Source organism: Nerophis lumbriciformis, linkage group LG01, assembly GCF_033978685.3.
Source record: "Nerophis lumbriciformis linkage group LG01, RoL_Nlum_v2.1, whole genome shotgun sequence".
Taxonomy (NCBI): Eukaryota; Metazoa; Chordata; class Actinopteri; order Syngnathiformes; family Syngnathidae; genus Nerophis; species Nerophis lumbriciformis.
This window is the reverse complement of record NC_084548.2, coordinates 76,858,313-76,872,093: the sequence shown is the minus strand read 5'-3', so window position 1 is coordinate 76,872,093 and position 13,781 is coordinate 76,858,313. Positions and strand designations below refer to the sequence as shown.

Here is a 13,781-nt window from a genome sequence, read left to right as displayed (position 1 = left end):
CCTAAGCCTTCTACACAAGGATACGGACCCCTCTGTGTACCAAGACGAGATAGACCTATTTATTAGGTGGTGTGACACTAACCATCTTATTTTAAATGTGACCAAGACACAGGAAATGGTTTTGGATCCGAGGAAAGTGACTGACCATGAGCCAGTGGTCATCAAAAATCAGGAAATCACCCAGGTATCCTCATATAAATATTTAGGGGTTCATATTGATAATCTTCTCTGCTGGAAGACACATATTGACAAAATGTGCAATAGACTGCAACAGAGGCTATATTTTTTGCGAAGATTAAGATTGTACGGCGTAAGCAGCCACATCATGATGATTTTCTACCGTGCCATTGTAGAGAGCATCATTAGATACGGGATCACCTCATGGTTTGGCAACCTAACCGTTAAGCTAAAAAGCAAACTGGCCGGCATGCATAAAACGGCAATGAAAATCGTAGGGAGGAAAGAATATGAGCCTATACAGAGCATCTATGAGCAGGCAGTTAGGAAAAAAGCTAAGAAAATTATTTCCAACTCACAACACCCACTCTTTCCTGAATATGGAACCCTGCCATCAGGGAGAAGACTCCGGGTCCCACTATGCAAATCTAACCGCCTTAAATGATCATTTGTCCCAGCCTCCATTAAGCTGACCAACAATGTGCAATAGAATTTTAATACATAGGTTAGCACTTTTTTAGCACAGAGCACTTTAGCACATAGCACTTTAGAACTAAGCACTTTAGCACACAGCACTTTATCCATGAGCTCTAGTGCAATGCACATTGGTACTTTATCTTTATCTCCATACTGTAGATTTTATGCCTACATCAAAGTGCCACCTATGTCTATCAAGCTCCATGTTCTGATGTTTAAATGTTAGTTGTATGGTTGTGGTTGTGTCTGTGCTTGTGTTTTTGTTCTGTTGTTTTTGGGTATGTTAAGAAAGCAATGATGCACTGTGCCCAAGACAAATTTCCCCGCGGGGACAATAAAGTTGAACCTTGAACCTTGAACCTTGACTTTCTTTTCATTTGTCTACCAGTCGTTCCTCAAGATCACTTGCAATGTCGCATAAACGTCTCGCAACTGTGTCCTTTGACAGCTTTTCATTTTGTCTCGTCAAGTTTGTTCCGCTTAGCCCCCCAAACTTTAGCTCCTACCTAGAAATTTAAAGCCTACAGGAAAAATAAGTCATTTTAATTTATTTATATAGCGGATTTCACAGACAGAATCACAAAGTGATTTACAGTCTGTATAGAAAATGAAAGCAGAGTAAAAAAAAAATATCTAAGAATATAATTTAAAAAATCTCTACTCCCCACCAGTGGGGCGCCCCCCACACTTTGAGAAACGCTGCGCTAACGTAATAGGACTGTCTTTTCATGTGGTAATTATATCTAACTGGCACAAGATGACGCAGCACATTATAATGATGCATCTGGCTAGCATATAAAAGGCCAACTTTTTTGTTGTCCTCAGTCTGGAGCGACACAACACAACTGGAAAGGTAACACGACACAACTTTACACCTCACTTTTACAAGTCTGTTTCATTTCTAATATGTCAGTATTTGTCTATCATTGCACAGATGGCATTTGCTCTTCGCGTGTTCTTCCTCCTTTGTGGCATCAGTGGACTGATGACCGGAGCTGTAAGTCACAATCTCACCTGCTGATTCTAATAACTTATTTGTTTTATTGATTTTCACTGATTGCTGTCTTTACTCTTGTCAATGTTCTGTTCTTTCTTCTTCACAGTGGGCTACCTTTCGCCATGACGACAAAGGTTGGTAGACTAACTTTTTCATATTGACATCTTCTTCATTTCTGTGGGTTTTCTTTCTGAATTTTTTTACTTCAAATAATAACTTGTGTTGCAGATGGTTGCTGTCCTAAGGGCTGGACTCAGTTGAATGATCGTTGTTTCATCTACCAGGAAGAAGCAAGAAGCTTTTTAGATGCAGAGGTATGGAAGGACTTCACTCAGTAGTTGGGATGTAGTTCTAAACCAGTGGTATTATGTTGTTTTTTGTCATTTTAGAGCATCTGCAAAACTCTTGGTGGGAATCTGGCCTCCATCCAAAGCGCTCTGGAATATGCGACCGTTTTGGCAGTGATTAAAGAAACGGATGATCCCATTATTGACACCTGGATTGGACTCCATGAGGGGATAGAGGTGAAACTTTCACCAGTACAATCATTCTAAAAAAAAATAGCATTTAATATTTTGTCACACAGAAAATAAAAGTGTCCTCCATACTAAATCTTTGCATCAACTTAAAGGAAAGTGGAGGATGGAAGTGTTTGGACTTTGGGTTGGACCCAGCATGAAGAAACATTGGTGGGGTTTGCAAAGGATAATTTATTTTACACAAACAAATATGCTCCATGTATAGGACAATTATTTTTAATGACTTTCAAAATTAAAGAAACATGAGCACTCAAGCAGCAGCATTCTGGACCATTAATGATAACAATAACAATAATTATAATAACAATAACTATCTCCAATTAGTAATCACCCCAAAATTTAATCACTTGTTGCTTATCCCATTTCTGACATTTCCTAAAAGTGTCACATAAATCCCACAAAACACTTGTTGATTCATGTTGCTCACCAACCCGCTGACTAAAAAACCCTGGTGATCATACAACACAGGCCCGGTCCTAACCAATCTGGCGCCCTAGGCAAGATTTTAGGTGGCGCCCCCCCACATCGGCACTGAAGTGTATATACTCACAAGAAACTGAATAGCTTTGTCTTTGACCTTTTTTTTTTACTTACAACTCTACCTAATATATAAAGGGGTGGAAAAGTGACTATTGCCTGCAGGGCAAACATTAGCTAACCAGAAGGCAATAACAATGTAAACAAAAAACACCTGCTTAAAAGATCTAATACAAATGTCCCTGAGGAATGTAAGGTGGGAGTACTGTAATTACCTAACGTTACATTATTATTTTCCATAACAATTTAGCCCCCTCCACAATATTAACCCGACGTTAAAACAGAACTAGCTATTTATTGATTAGCAATTGCCGAATCATGTAACATTAGCTTAATGCTAAAAAGCTAGGTTACTATCACATTCTGTAACAGACAAATAATTTCATGTAGGCTAACGTTACCTACCTGCTACCTCTGTCTTTTTCTCGTTTCTCCTCCTCTTCTTTTCTCTTTTTTCTTCCCTGGGCACCTGACAGTTTTGGCCGTTTTGACATCTTGTGTTGATTTTTTGATGTGGTGACGTCCAAAAAGAGTCATGATACGGGAAGGGAGGGGGTGCACCGTGCGGGGGGGGGGGGGGGGGGTTGTAACAAATAATATTTCTATTAAATAGGCTTTACTTTGCATTTTAATTAACGTGGGATTATTTTTTGTATTTAGAAAAAATAGTACCAACTTTTTTTTTTTTTTTTTTTTTCTCCAACATTTGCGGCACTGGCGTGGCGCCCCCTGATGGACGGCGCCCTTAGCATTTGCCTATACGGCCTATGCCACGGGCCGGCCCTGATACAACACCATGGCAGAAGTGATATTCACAATAATATTGTTACAATAACTTTGTCTAGAAGTTACCATAATCACAACTATGAAGAGGTATGTCAATATCATCATCATTTCCTGGTGCTCACAATAAAACCAACATAATAATCAGCAAGATGTTCCAAGGAATTAAGAATCTAAAGACACTCCACAAAAATAAATGATCTTGTGACAAACGCAAAGAGCTGAAAATCTGTGCACTGATTTAACTTCTGGTGTCCCTCCATTAATTGTTTTTTTGGTCTTACAGGAGGGTAACTTTATCTGGACTGACGGCTCAGACTTTGATTTCAGTGCCTTTAACGCGGACACTGACGTTGGAGATTGTATTGAGATTGAAAACCTTGGTAAATATATACAATGATTATGACCTGTGATTGAGTTATTAGTATCTAGTCATAGTAACTATTTGCTTCATTTAATGTACTTCTACCAGTTTGCCATGGCTGGATTAACAAAACTGGAGGCAGATCTGCATTATTTGCTTCAATAATCGGCAGCAGATTATCTGTAATCACCCGCTTCTGTTTTCTTACAGATGAACTCTGGGATAATGAAACCTGTGGTAGTGACAACCCCTACGTTTGTGCCAGAGACGCTGACTGCCACCACTAATCAGCCCTCCAACTGTCACATCTTCCTTGACGATGCCTTTTCCACCATCTTGATGAGTTTTGTGTATTCATTAGTATATTACACAGTCTGATCACTTTCTAATTGATTGCTGACAAACACACAAGTTGATGGTGCGTTGTGTCACATTTCTGAATGTAGTCACACAATCAGGGATCTTATCTAATCTTATTCTTTTCAATCTGAGGGTCAACAGAAGTATTTCGCCCACAGAGGCAGGGTAAAGGTGCATAAACTGGAAGAAATGCAAATAAAATTCACATCTAATGTTGTCATCATGTGAGTGTCATTCATTTACCAAAGCACAAGCAAGAAAAGGTGTGTTGTTTTGTCCGTGGATGTTTTTTTTAATCTGTAACACTCACCAAACAGCACCGTGTTACAAGGCAGAGAAGCTGAATGGTAAGACTTCAAAGCAGACTTTAGTAAGCGTTACAAACAGAAACAAAAAAGTGGTGAGAAAAAAAATGGACTTCAAGCCACAACTAAGGAAAAACAACACAAGAGTTAGATTAATTTGCTAACCCTCCCGAATTTTCCGGGAGACTCTCGAATTTCAGTGCCTCTCCCGAAAATCTCCCGGGACAACCATTCTCCCGAATTTCTCCCAATTTCCAGCCGGACTTAAGGCAAGCCCCTTCCAGGTCCGTGTGGACCTGAGTGAGAACAGCCTGTCGTCACGTCCGCTTTTCCTTCATTTAAACAGCTGCCGGCCCAGTCACGTTATAATATCTACTGCTTTTGGCGAGTGCACAACTGCACACACAACAAGAAGGAGACGAAGCAGAAGAACGAAGAAGAGACAGTCATGGCAACGACGAGTGACAGAGAATAGAACGAGGATGGACAATTCAACCCTAAACTCACTCCTTTCCTGCAAATTAAATGTCACAGATGCCGCCTGTAATAGAGTGATCTAAGTTGTTTGTTGCCATCTCCTGGTGAATGTTGGGTATAGTGTTCTGTGGTTACTTTTTGGTTGGCCAACGGTTTACGTTGTATTCTGACCCTGACGACAAGTGTGGGAGTCGGTTCTGAAGTATGAAGTAAAGAGACGTAACTTCATCACCTCGCCTGGTTATTGACTCCAACCCAGAATATTACACTGCCCATACCTATGCTCCTTCAAAGGCTATGCTACTTTCAAATACAACAATGTATAGAGGAGTGTTATGTGTGTGTATATGTGTAAATAAATGAACACTGAAATTCATGTATGTGTGGGGAAAAAAATCACAAGACTACTTCATCTCTACAGGCCTGTTTCATGAGGGGTTCCCTCAATCATCAGGAGATTTTAATAGAAGTATTCACATACCATGGTTTATATAGGGCACAGAACGGGTAGGTACAGGCAGGCGTAGGGGCGTGGTGATTGGCTCATGTGTTACCTAAGAGGTGTTTCCGTCTGTGACGGCATGCTGACACAATTTCGCTGCGCTTGTTGAGGGATGACAGGTCTGGGCGGTATATAATAAACAGTTTCTCTTTTAAGCATAGGTTGCATCTTTTATTACCACTATTGTAAGGTGTGCTGGATGCAAGAATTTGCCATGTTATTGAATATTCAACATTATTGTCTTTGAGGTTCCAAATGTGCTTGCTGAGTTCTGTAGTGTTCCGCAGGCTTTGGTTCCTGAAAGAAACATTGTGATTGTTCCATCTGGCTTTGAACTCTCCCTCGGTTAATCCTACATACGTGTCAGATGAGTTTTTTTTTTTTTTTTTTTTTTTTTTTTTTTTTTTTTTTTTTTTTTTTTTTTTTTTAATATGTCCTGTCCAGCTTCTCAGGCAAATCATATAGTTGATGTAGATGCCCATGTCGGCTGTTCAGATTTACTTTACAAAAGAGAAGTGTAGGATACTTCTCTTGTTGCCTTATTTGTATTTGACTTTATTAAATGTATTTATATTATCATTTAGTGCAGCCGGGCCGGAGCAGGAGGGGATAGAAAGAGGAAAAAAAAAGAAGACAGAGGGGGAAATTGTGGGGACAAGAGGGGGATTAGACAGAGAGACAAAAACAACAACAGCAAACAACAACAACAACAACAATAGAGCAACATCAGCAAATATGACATGTACAAATATGATGGTAAAAGTAATAGCAAATAAGCAGTTAGCGAAAAATAAAAAATAATACAGAAATGACAATGAGCATTATTACACTACAAATGGATCAATACAAATACCAATAGAAATAGCGCTATTGATAATGAACAATACCAATAATTTACCTTTATTATCAACAATACAGTTGTTTAAATGCAACAATACATATACGTAATGATAACTTGAGATACGAAAGAATGCAGAAAAATGGAGGGGGAGAAAGAGAAGCAACCTACATAAACCTTGTAGATTGTTATAGTCACAATAGGTTAAGCTTTGTCAGTGTGCCATGTGTTACACCCAGTTTACCCTAGGGCAACAACGTTAATATATGTTTGATGAAACGTGATTATGTGCATGAGTGTAAGTATGCATATGTACTTGTATATGTACAGAATGTGTATATGTGTTTGTACAATGAATGTATATGTACAGAATGTGTATATGTGTTTGTACAGTGAATGTATATGTACAGTATGTGTATGTGTATGTTTGTATATTGAATGTGCGTGTGGATGTACGAACATTAGGTAGGTAAATATGTACTGTATTTGTGTATGTATGTGGGAGCGTAGGTACCTATGTACGTATGTGAGCATACGTGAATTTGCATGTACAATACATTCGACTCCCAGAGTGCGTGGGAGCCAGAGCACGGCCCCATCACCCCCGAGAGCCCAACCCACAAACAGGAGGCGTGGTGCCCAGGGAACCAGGGACCACCGCCCCCACGCAGCCAAGCCGGCCAGCGACAGGAACCCCAGAGCCCGACCCACCGTACCGCCCACAAGGGCCAGCAGCAGGCCGCAGACAGACGCACCCGGCGGAGGACAGGGCACGAGAAAAGCAGGGGACAGCCAGACCCCAAGCCAGCGAGAGACCACACCCCACACGGGCAGAAAGGCGAGACGCCCCGCCCGAAGGACCCAGAGACTCCCCGCAACCGGACGGGAAGACCGCCCCCGCCCCACCGGCAACCGGGCCCCCACGAGCCCACCCCCCACCCCCGGAGAGCGCGGCGAGGCCAGCCCCCGGCCACCCCACCCAAACCGGCCGCCGCAGGACCACCCAGGCACAGGGCCACGGGAACCACCCACCCCACCCGCAGGGACCCCAACGATGGAGATGGAACAACCAGCAACCGCCCCGCCGAGCCCCCCCCCTGAGGGAGGGGAAAAATTAAAAAATAATATTAATAAAATATATTTTGAAAATAAATAAATAAATAAATTAATTAATTAATTAATTAAAAAAAAAAAAAAAAAAAAAGAATTAAAAGAAGATCACAGACATGCTGACAAACAAGGTCACTACCCCAGCAACTGGCCGACTCGCAGCACCTCGGAATACCTTGCAGCACCAAGCTACCACAATAGACGCAGGGACTAGGCCCAACAGGCCCCAACCAAGACGGGCGTGTCAGATGAGTTAATGTCCTTGCGTGTTACCTTTGATTGGTAAACGACTGATGTTTGTAAGCACCCCCCGTTGAGAGGGCAATCAGGTTTCTTGCGACAGTTGCAGCCTTTGTTGGTTTTGGAGTCGCTCTGTCCAGGGGCAGACGGCTCCTTTGCAATTGCTTTGTTGTGATTTGAAATAATTTGTCGTATATTGTTCATACAGCTGTAGCTCAATTTAATGCTGTTCTTGTTGAATACTTTTCTTAGGGTGTTGCCTTTGGGGAAGTGTTTGTCGATCAGAGTGAAGAATTTGTGGCCAATATTAGTTGAGACGTTTTTGCTGTATGGGGGGTTGTACCAGATAATGTTGTTTCGTTTTCTGCTCTTTTTTGGTTGGTTTCCTGGCATGGGTTCATAGGTGAGGGTGAAGTTGTATCCGCTTTCATCAAGCGGATACAACTTCACCCTCACCTATGAAGTTGTATCCGCTTTTATCAAGCGGATACAACTTCCATAACATGGCAGATTCTTGCATCCAGCACACCTTACAACAGTGGTAATAAAAGATGCAACCTATGCTTAAAAGAGAAACTGTTTATTATATACCGCCCGGACCTGTCATCCCTCAACAAGCGCAGCGAAATTGTATCAGCATGCCGTCACAGACGGAAACACCTCCTAGGTAACACATGTAACGCCTGTACCTACCCGTTCTGTGCCCTATATAAACCATGGTATGTGAATGCTTCTATTAAAATCTCCTGATGATTGAGGGAACCCCTCATTAAACAGGCCTGTAGAGATGGAGTAGTCTTGTGATTTTTTTCCCACACATGCATATATTGCGCTCTACCACGGTATCAAGCACTATTTTTTGGATAATCTAATTAAGATTATCCAATATATATATATATATATATATATATATATATATATATATATATATATATATATATATATATATATATATATATATATATATAAATAAAATTAAAAAAAAAAAATATATATATATATACATATCTATATATATGTATGTGTGGGAAAAAAATCACAAGACTACTTCATCTCTACAGGCCTGTTTAATGAGGGGTTCCCTCAATCATCAGGAGATTTTAATAGAAGCATTCACATCTCCTGATGATTGAGGAAACCCTCATGAAACAGGCCTGTAGAGATGAAGTAGTCTTGTGATTTCTTCCCACACATACATATATTGCGCTCTACCACGGTATCGAGCACTATTTTTTGGATAATCTTATTAAGACATATATATATATATATATATATATATATATATATATATATATATATATATATATATATATATATATATATATATATATATATATATTTATAATAAAATACATATATATATAGCTAGAATTCACTGAAAGTCAAGTATTTATTTTATTTATATATATATATATATAAGAAATACTAGCTATAAGTATACTCCTCCACTACCAGCCCAGCAGAAAAGTGATGCTAGTCTTTAGGTTCTTTAGGCTCGGCTTGTGGAAACCAGGCCTGTAGAGCAGTGCAAGGGCACAGTAAATCCTAATGTGCATTATTATTAAAATAGAAACATATTTCATATTTACACCCAAGGCATTAAATGTGTGCTATACACATTTGGACTTCCGCAGATAGTCACACTAACAACCGAGCTAATAACAGAGCTTGCTTAGCATTAGCTAACTAGCTAACCATGCCCATACAAAATGAATTTAGCCGACGATGTAAATGCTACGGCTAGCACGTCAAGGCTTACCTGTTCCGCGGTTCGTATCCACACAAATGCTTTTGTCATGGCTTGTTACAGGCCGTACCTTTATGTTGCATTTTGTTGGTGTCCTCTAGTGTTCCTGTCCTGCACTCTTCTTTTGGCGGCACTTCCTGTTGTGTTGGTGTTTTTTCGTGACCGCTCCACACATCTTTCTCTGAGCACTGATCCACTCACCTGCTTTCTGTTAGTGATGTCACATGAAACAAATATTGAGCTGTTTGGCCGCAATACCCAGCAATATGTTTGGAGGAGAAAAGGTGAGGCCTTTAATCCCAGGAATACCATTCCTACCGTCAAGCATGGTGGTGGTAGTATTATGCTCTGTGCCTGTTTTGCTGCCAATTGAACTTCTGCTTTAAATGGGACAATGAAAAAGGAGGATTAGCTCCAAATTGTTCAGGACAAGCTAAAGTCATCAGCCTGGAGGTTGGGTCTTGGGCGCAGTTGGGTGTTCCAACAGGACAATGACCCCAAACACACCTCAAAAGTGGTGAAGGAATGGCTAAATCAGGCTAGAATGAAGGTTTTAGAATGGCCTTCCCAAAGTCCTGACTTAAAGGTGTGGACAATGCTGAAGAAACAAGTCCATGTCAGAAAAGCAACACATTTAGCTGAACTGCAGCAATTTAGTGGTCAAGTGGTCAAGCAGAAGCTTGTGGATGGCTACCAAAAGTGCCTTACTGCAGGTAAACTTGCCAAGGGACATGTAAGCAAATATTAACATTGCTGTATGTATACTTTTGACCCTCACATTTTCAGTAGAGCCATAATAAATTCATAAAAGAAGCAAACTTCATGAATGTTTTTCGTGACCAACAAGTATGTTCTCCAATCACTACATCACAAAAAAAGTAGGAGTTGTAGAAATGATTGTAAAGTCAAGACAGCCATGACATGATGTTCTTTACAAGTGTATGTACACTTTTCACCACCACTGTATGTATAGTCAATATTATTATTTGAAACGATAGGTTGCTGATATGCGTCAAAGGTTCTGAAATCTCTTCAATAAACCTTTTGACACGGGGTGGACCACTGACCTGGCTGAGACTGAAAGAAGGTCCCCCAATGACTATGTGTTGCCTACCGATGGACCAGACGCCCTCATTATCAATGAATATGTGTTGCCTACCGATGGACTAGACGCCCCCATTATCAATGACTATGTGTTGCCTACCGATGGACCAGACACCTCCATTATCAATGACTATGTGTTGTCTACCGATGGACCAGACACCTCCATTATCAATGACTATGTGTTGTCTACCGATGGACCAGACGCCCCCATTATCAATGACTATGTGTTGTCTACCGATGGACCAGACACCTCCATTATCAATGACTATGTGTTGCCTACCGATGGACCAGACGCCCTCATTATCAATGACTATGTGTTGCCTACCGATGGACCAGACGCCCCCATTATCAATGACTATGTGTTGCCTACCGATGGACCAGACGCCCCCATTATCAATGACTATGTGTTGCCTACCGATGGACCAGACGCCCTCATTATCAATGACTATGTGTTGCCTACCGATGGACCAGACACCTCCATTATCAATGACTATGTGTTGTCTACCGATGGACCAGACGCCCTCATTATCAATGACTATGAGTTGTCTACCGATGGACCAGACGCCCCCATTATCAATGACTATGTGTTGCCTACCGATGGACCAGACACCTCCATTATCAATGACTATGTGTTGTCTACCGATGGACCAGACGCCCTCATTATCAATGACTATGAGTTGCCTACCGATGGACCAGACACCTCCATTATCAATGACTATGTATTGCCTACCGATGGACCAGACGCCATTATCAATGACTATGAGTTGTCTACCGATGGACCAGACGCCCCCATTATCAATGACTATGTGTTGCCTACCGATGGACCAGACACCTCCATTATCAATGACTATGTATTGCCTACCGATGGACCAGACGCCATTTTCAATGACTATGAGTTGTCTACCGATGGACCAGACGCCGCCATTATCAATGACTGTGTTGCCTACCGATGGACCAGACGCCCCCATTATCAATGACTATGTGTTGCCTACCGATGGATCAGACGCCTCCATTATCAATGACTATGTATTGCCTACCGATGGACCAGACGCCATTATCAATGACTATGAGTTGTCTACCGATGGACCAGACGCCCCCATTATCAATGACTATGTGTTGCCTACCGATGGACCAGACGCCCCCATTATCTGTTATTTAGCAATTCAATCATTGAACCCAGTCAACATCCTTTGCAGCCGAAAGTGGCTCCTGACATCTGCGGTCCCTTCTCAAGGTTCCTTATTTTCTCCCACTTGGGGTGTTTTGAGTTAAGAGCAGAATATGTCGTTGTGAGTTTGTAAAGTCCGTTGCTGTAGAAATACATCTTTAATGATTGATTATGACTTAGCGCACTACATTTTCCAAGTAGCTACTTCATAACTCACACATGAGTACTTGTGTTTTTAAATGATGTATAACTAATTACTCAACCGGTTTTACAGCTGGAGGGTGTGCCACCACTTGACTTAATAAACATTAATAACAGGTTACATTAGAATATTTTAAGAACATGTGCGTAGGTTTTGTTTGTGCCAAATGAAGATATAAATACTATATAAACGTATTATTTATCTTGTGTTCATGACTTTTCTGTACAAACGTGTCACTGGTCAGTGGTGGGAGGAAGTCACTCATGTGCAAGTCATTGAGGTGAGAATCAAACAAATCAAGTCGAGTCCAAAATATTGTGGTTAAGTGTCCCCAGAGAATATGGAGTCTAGGATAAATATACGTTAACAAAACCAGCATTTGTTTTTGAGTCTCTTTTCCAATACAAAGTAATAATGTTATAACAGCTTGATATGATACATATTCAAATCAAGCGTTTCCAAAGCTGACGAATGTTTATTTATCAATGCTATTAGGCACTTTAACAAAATTGTTTTGTTTAAATTTTCCTTTTGTGAACTTTATGGATTGCAATTCCTTCAAATTGATAGTTCTACTATTTACTCATAATTAATTTAGGAATCACCTGTTTTGTCTGGGTCTATTTAAAAAAAAAAATAATAATAATAATAATAATAATAATATATATATATATATATATATATATATGTATATATATATATATATATATATATATATATATATGTATATATTTATATAAACAAACCCCGTTTCCATGAGTTAGGAAATTGTGTTAGATGTAAATATAAACGGAATACAATGATCTGCAAATCCTCTTCAAGCCATATTCAGTTGAATATGCTACAAAGACAACATATTTGATGTTCAAACTCATAAACTTTATTTTTCTTTGGAAAATAATCATTAACTTAGAATTTCATGGCTGCAACACGTGCCAAAGTAGTTGGGAAAGGGCATGTTCACCACTGTGTTACATGGCCTTTCCTTTTAACAACATTCAATAAACGATTGGGAACTGAGGAAACTAATTGTTGAAGCTTTGAAAGTGGAATTCTTTCCCATTCTTGTTTTATGTAGAGCTTCAGTCGTTCAACAGTCCCGCTGTCGTATTTTACGCTTCATAATGCGCCACACATTTTCGATGGGAGACAGGTCTGGACTGCAGGCGGGCCAGGAAAGTACCCGCACTCTTTTTTTTACGAAGCCACGCTGTTGTAACACGTGCTGAATGTGGCTTGGCATTGTCTTGCTGAAATAAGCAGGGGCGTCAATGAAAAAAACGGCGCTTAGATAACAGCATATGTTGTTCCAAAACCTGTCAGCATTAATAAATGATAAATGATAAATGGGTTATACTTGTATAGCGCTTTTCTACCTTCAAGGTACTCAAAGCGCTTTGACAGTATTTCCACATTCACCCGATCACACACACATTCACACATTGATGGCGGGAGCTGCCATGCAAGGCGCTAACCAGCAGCCATCAGGAGCAAGGGGTGAAGTGTCTTGCCCAAGGACACAACGGGCGTGACTAGGATGGTCGAAGGTGGGGATCAGGGCCGGCCTGTGGCATAGGCCGTATAGGCAAATGCTAAGGGCGCCGTCCATCAGGGGGCGCCACGCCAGTGCCACAAATGTTGGAGAGAAAAAATAAAAAATAAAGTTGGTACTATTATTTCTAAATACAAAAAAATAATCCCACGTTAATTAAAATGCAAAGTAAAGCCTATTTAATAGAAATATTATTTGTTACAACATTACGCCCCCCCTCCCCCCGCACGGTACGCCCCCTCCCTTCCCGTATCATGACTCTTTTTGGACGTCACCACATCAAAAAATCAACACAAGATGTC

At 40.6% G+C, this 13,781-nt stretch overlaps 1 protein-coding gene across 1 annotated transcript; it reads left to right on the top strand.

Annotated features, from left to right (window-relative positions):
• The first annotated feature begins 1,467 nt into the window (after positions 1-1,467).
• On the top strand, positions 1,468-4,454 carry LOC133614671 (ladderlectin-like). The gene is made up of 7 exons (XM_061972831.2): positions 1,468-1,507; positions 1,589-1,651; positions 1,758-1,785; positions 1,880-1,965; positions 2,041-2,175; positions 3,797-3,893; positions 4,085-4,454. The coding sequence occupies exons 2-7, from the start codon at positions 1,589-1,591 to the stop codon at positions 4,159-4,161; spliced, it is 486 nt and encodes a 161-aa protein (XP_061828815.2). The 5' UTR covers positions 1,468-1,507; the 3' UTR covers positions 4,162-4,454.
• Positions 4,455-13,781: the final 9,327 nt, after the last annotated feature.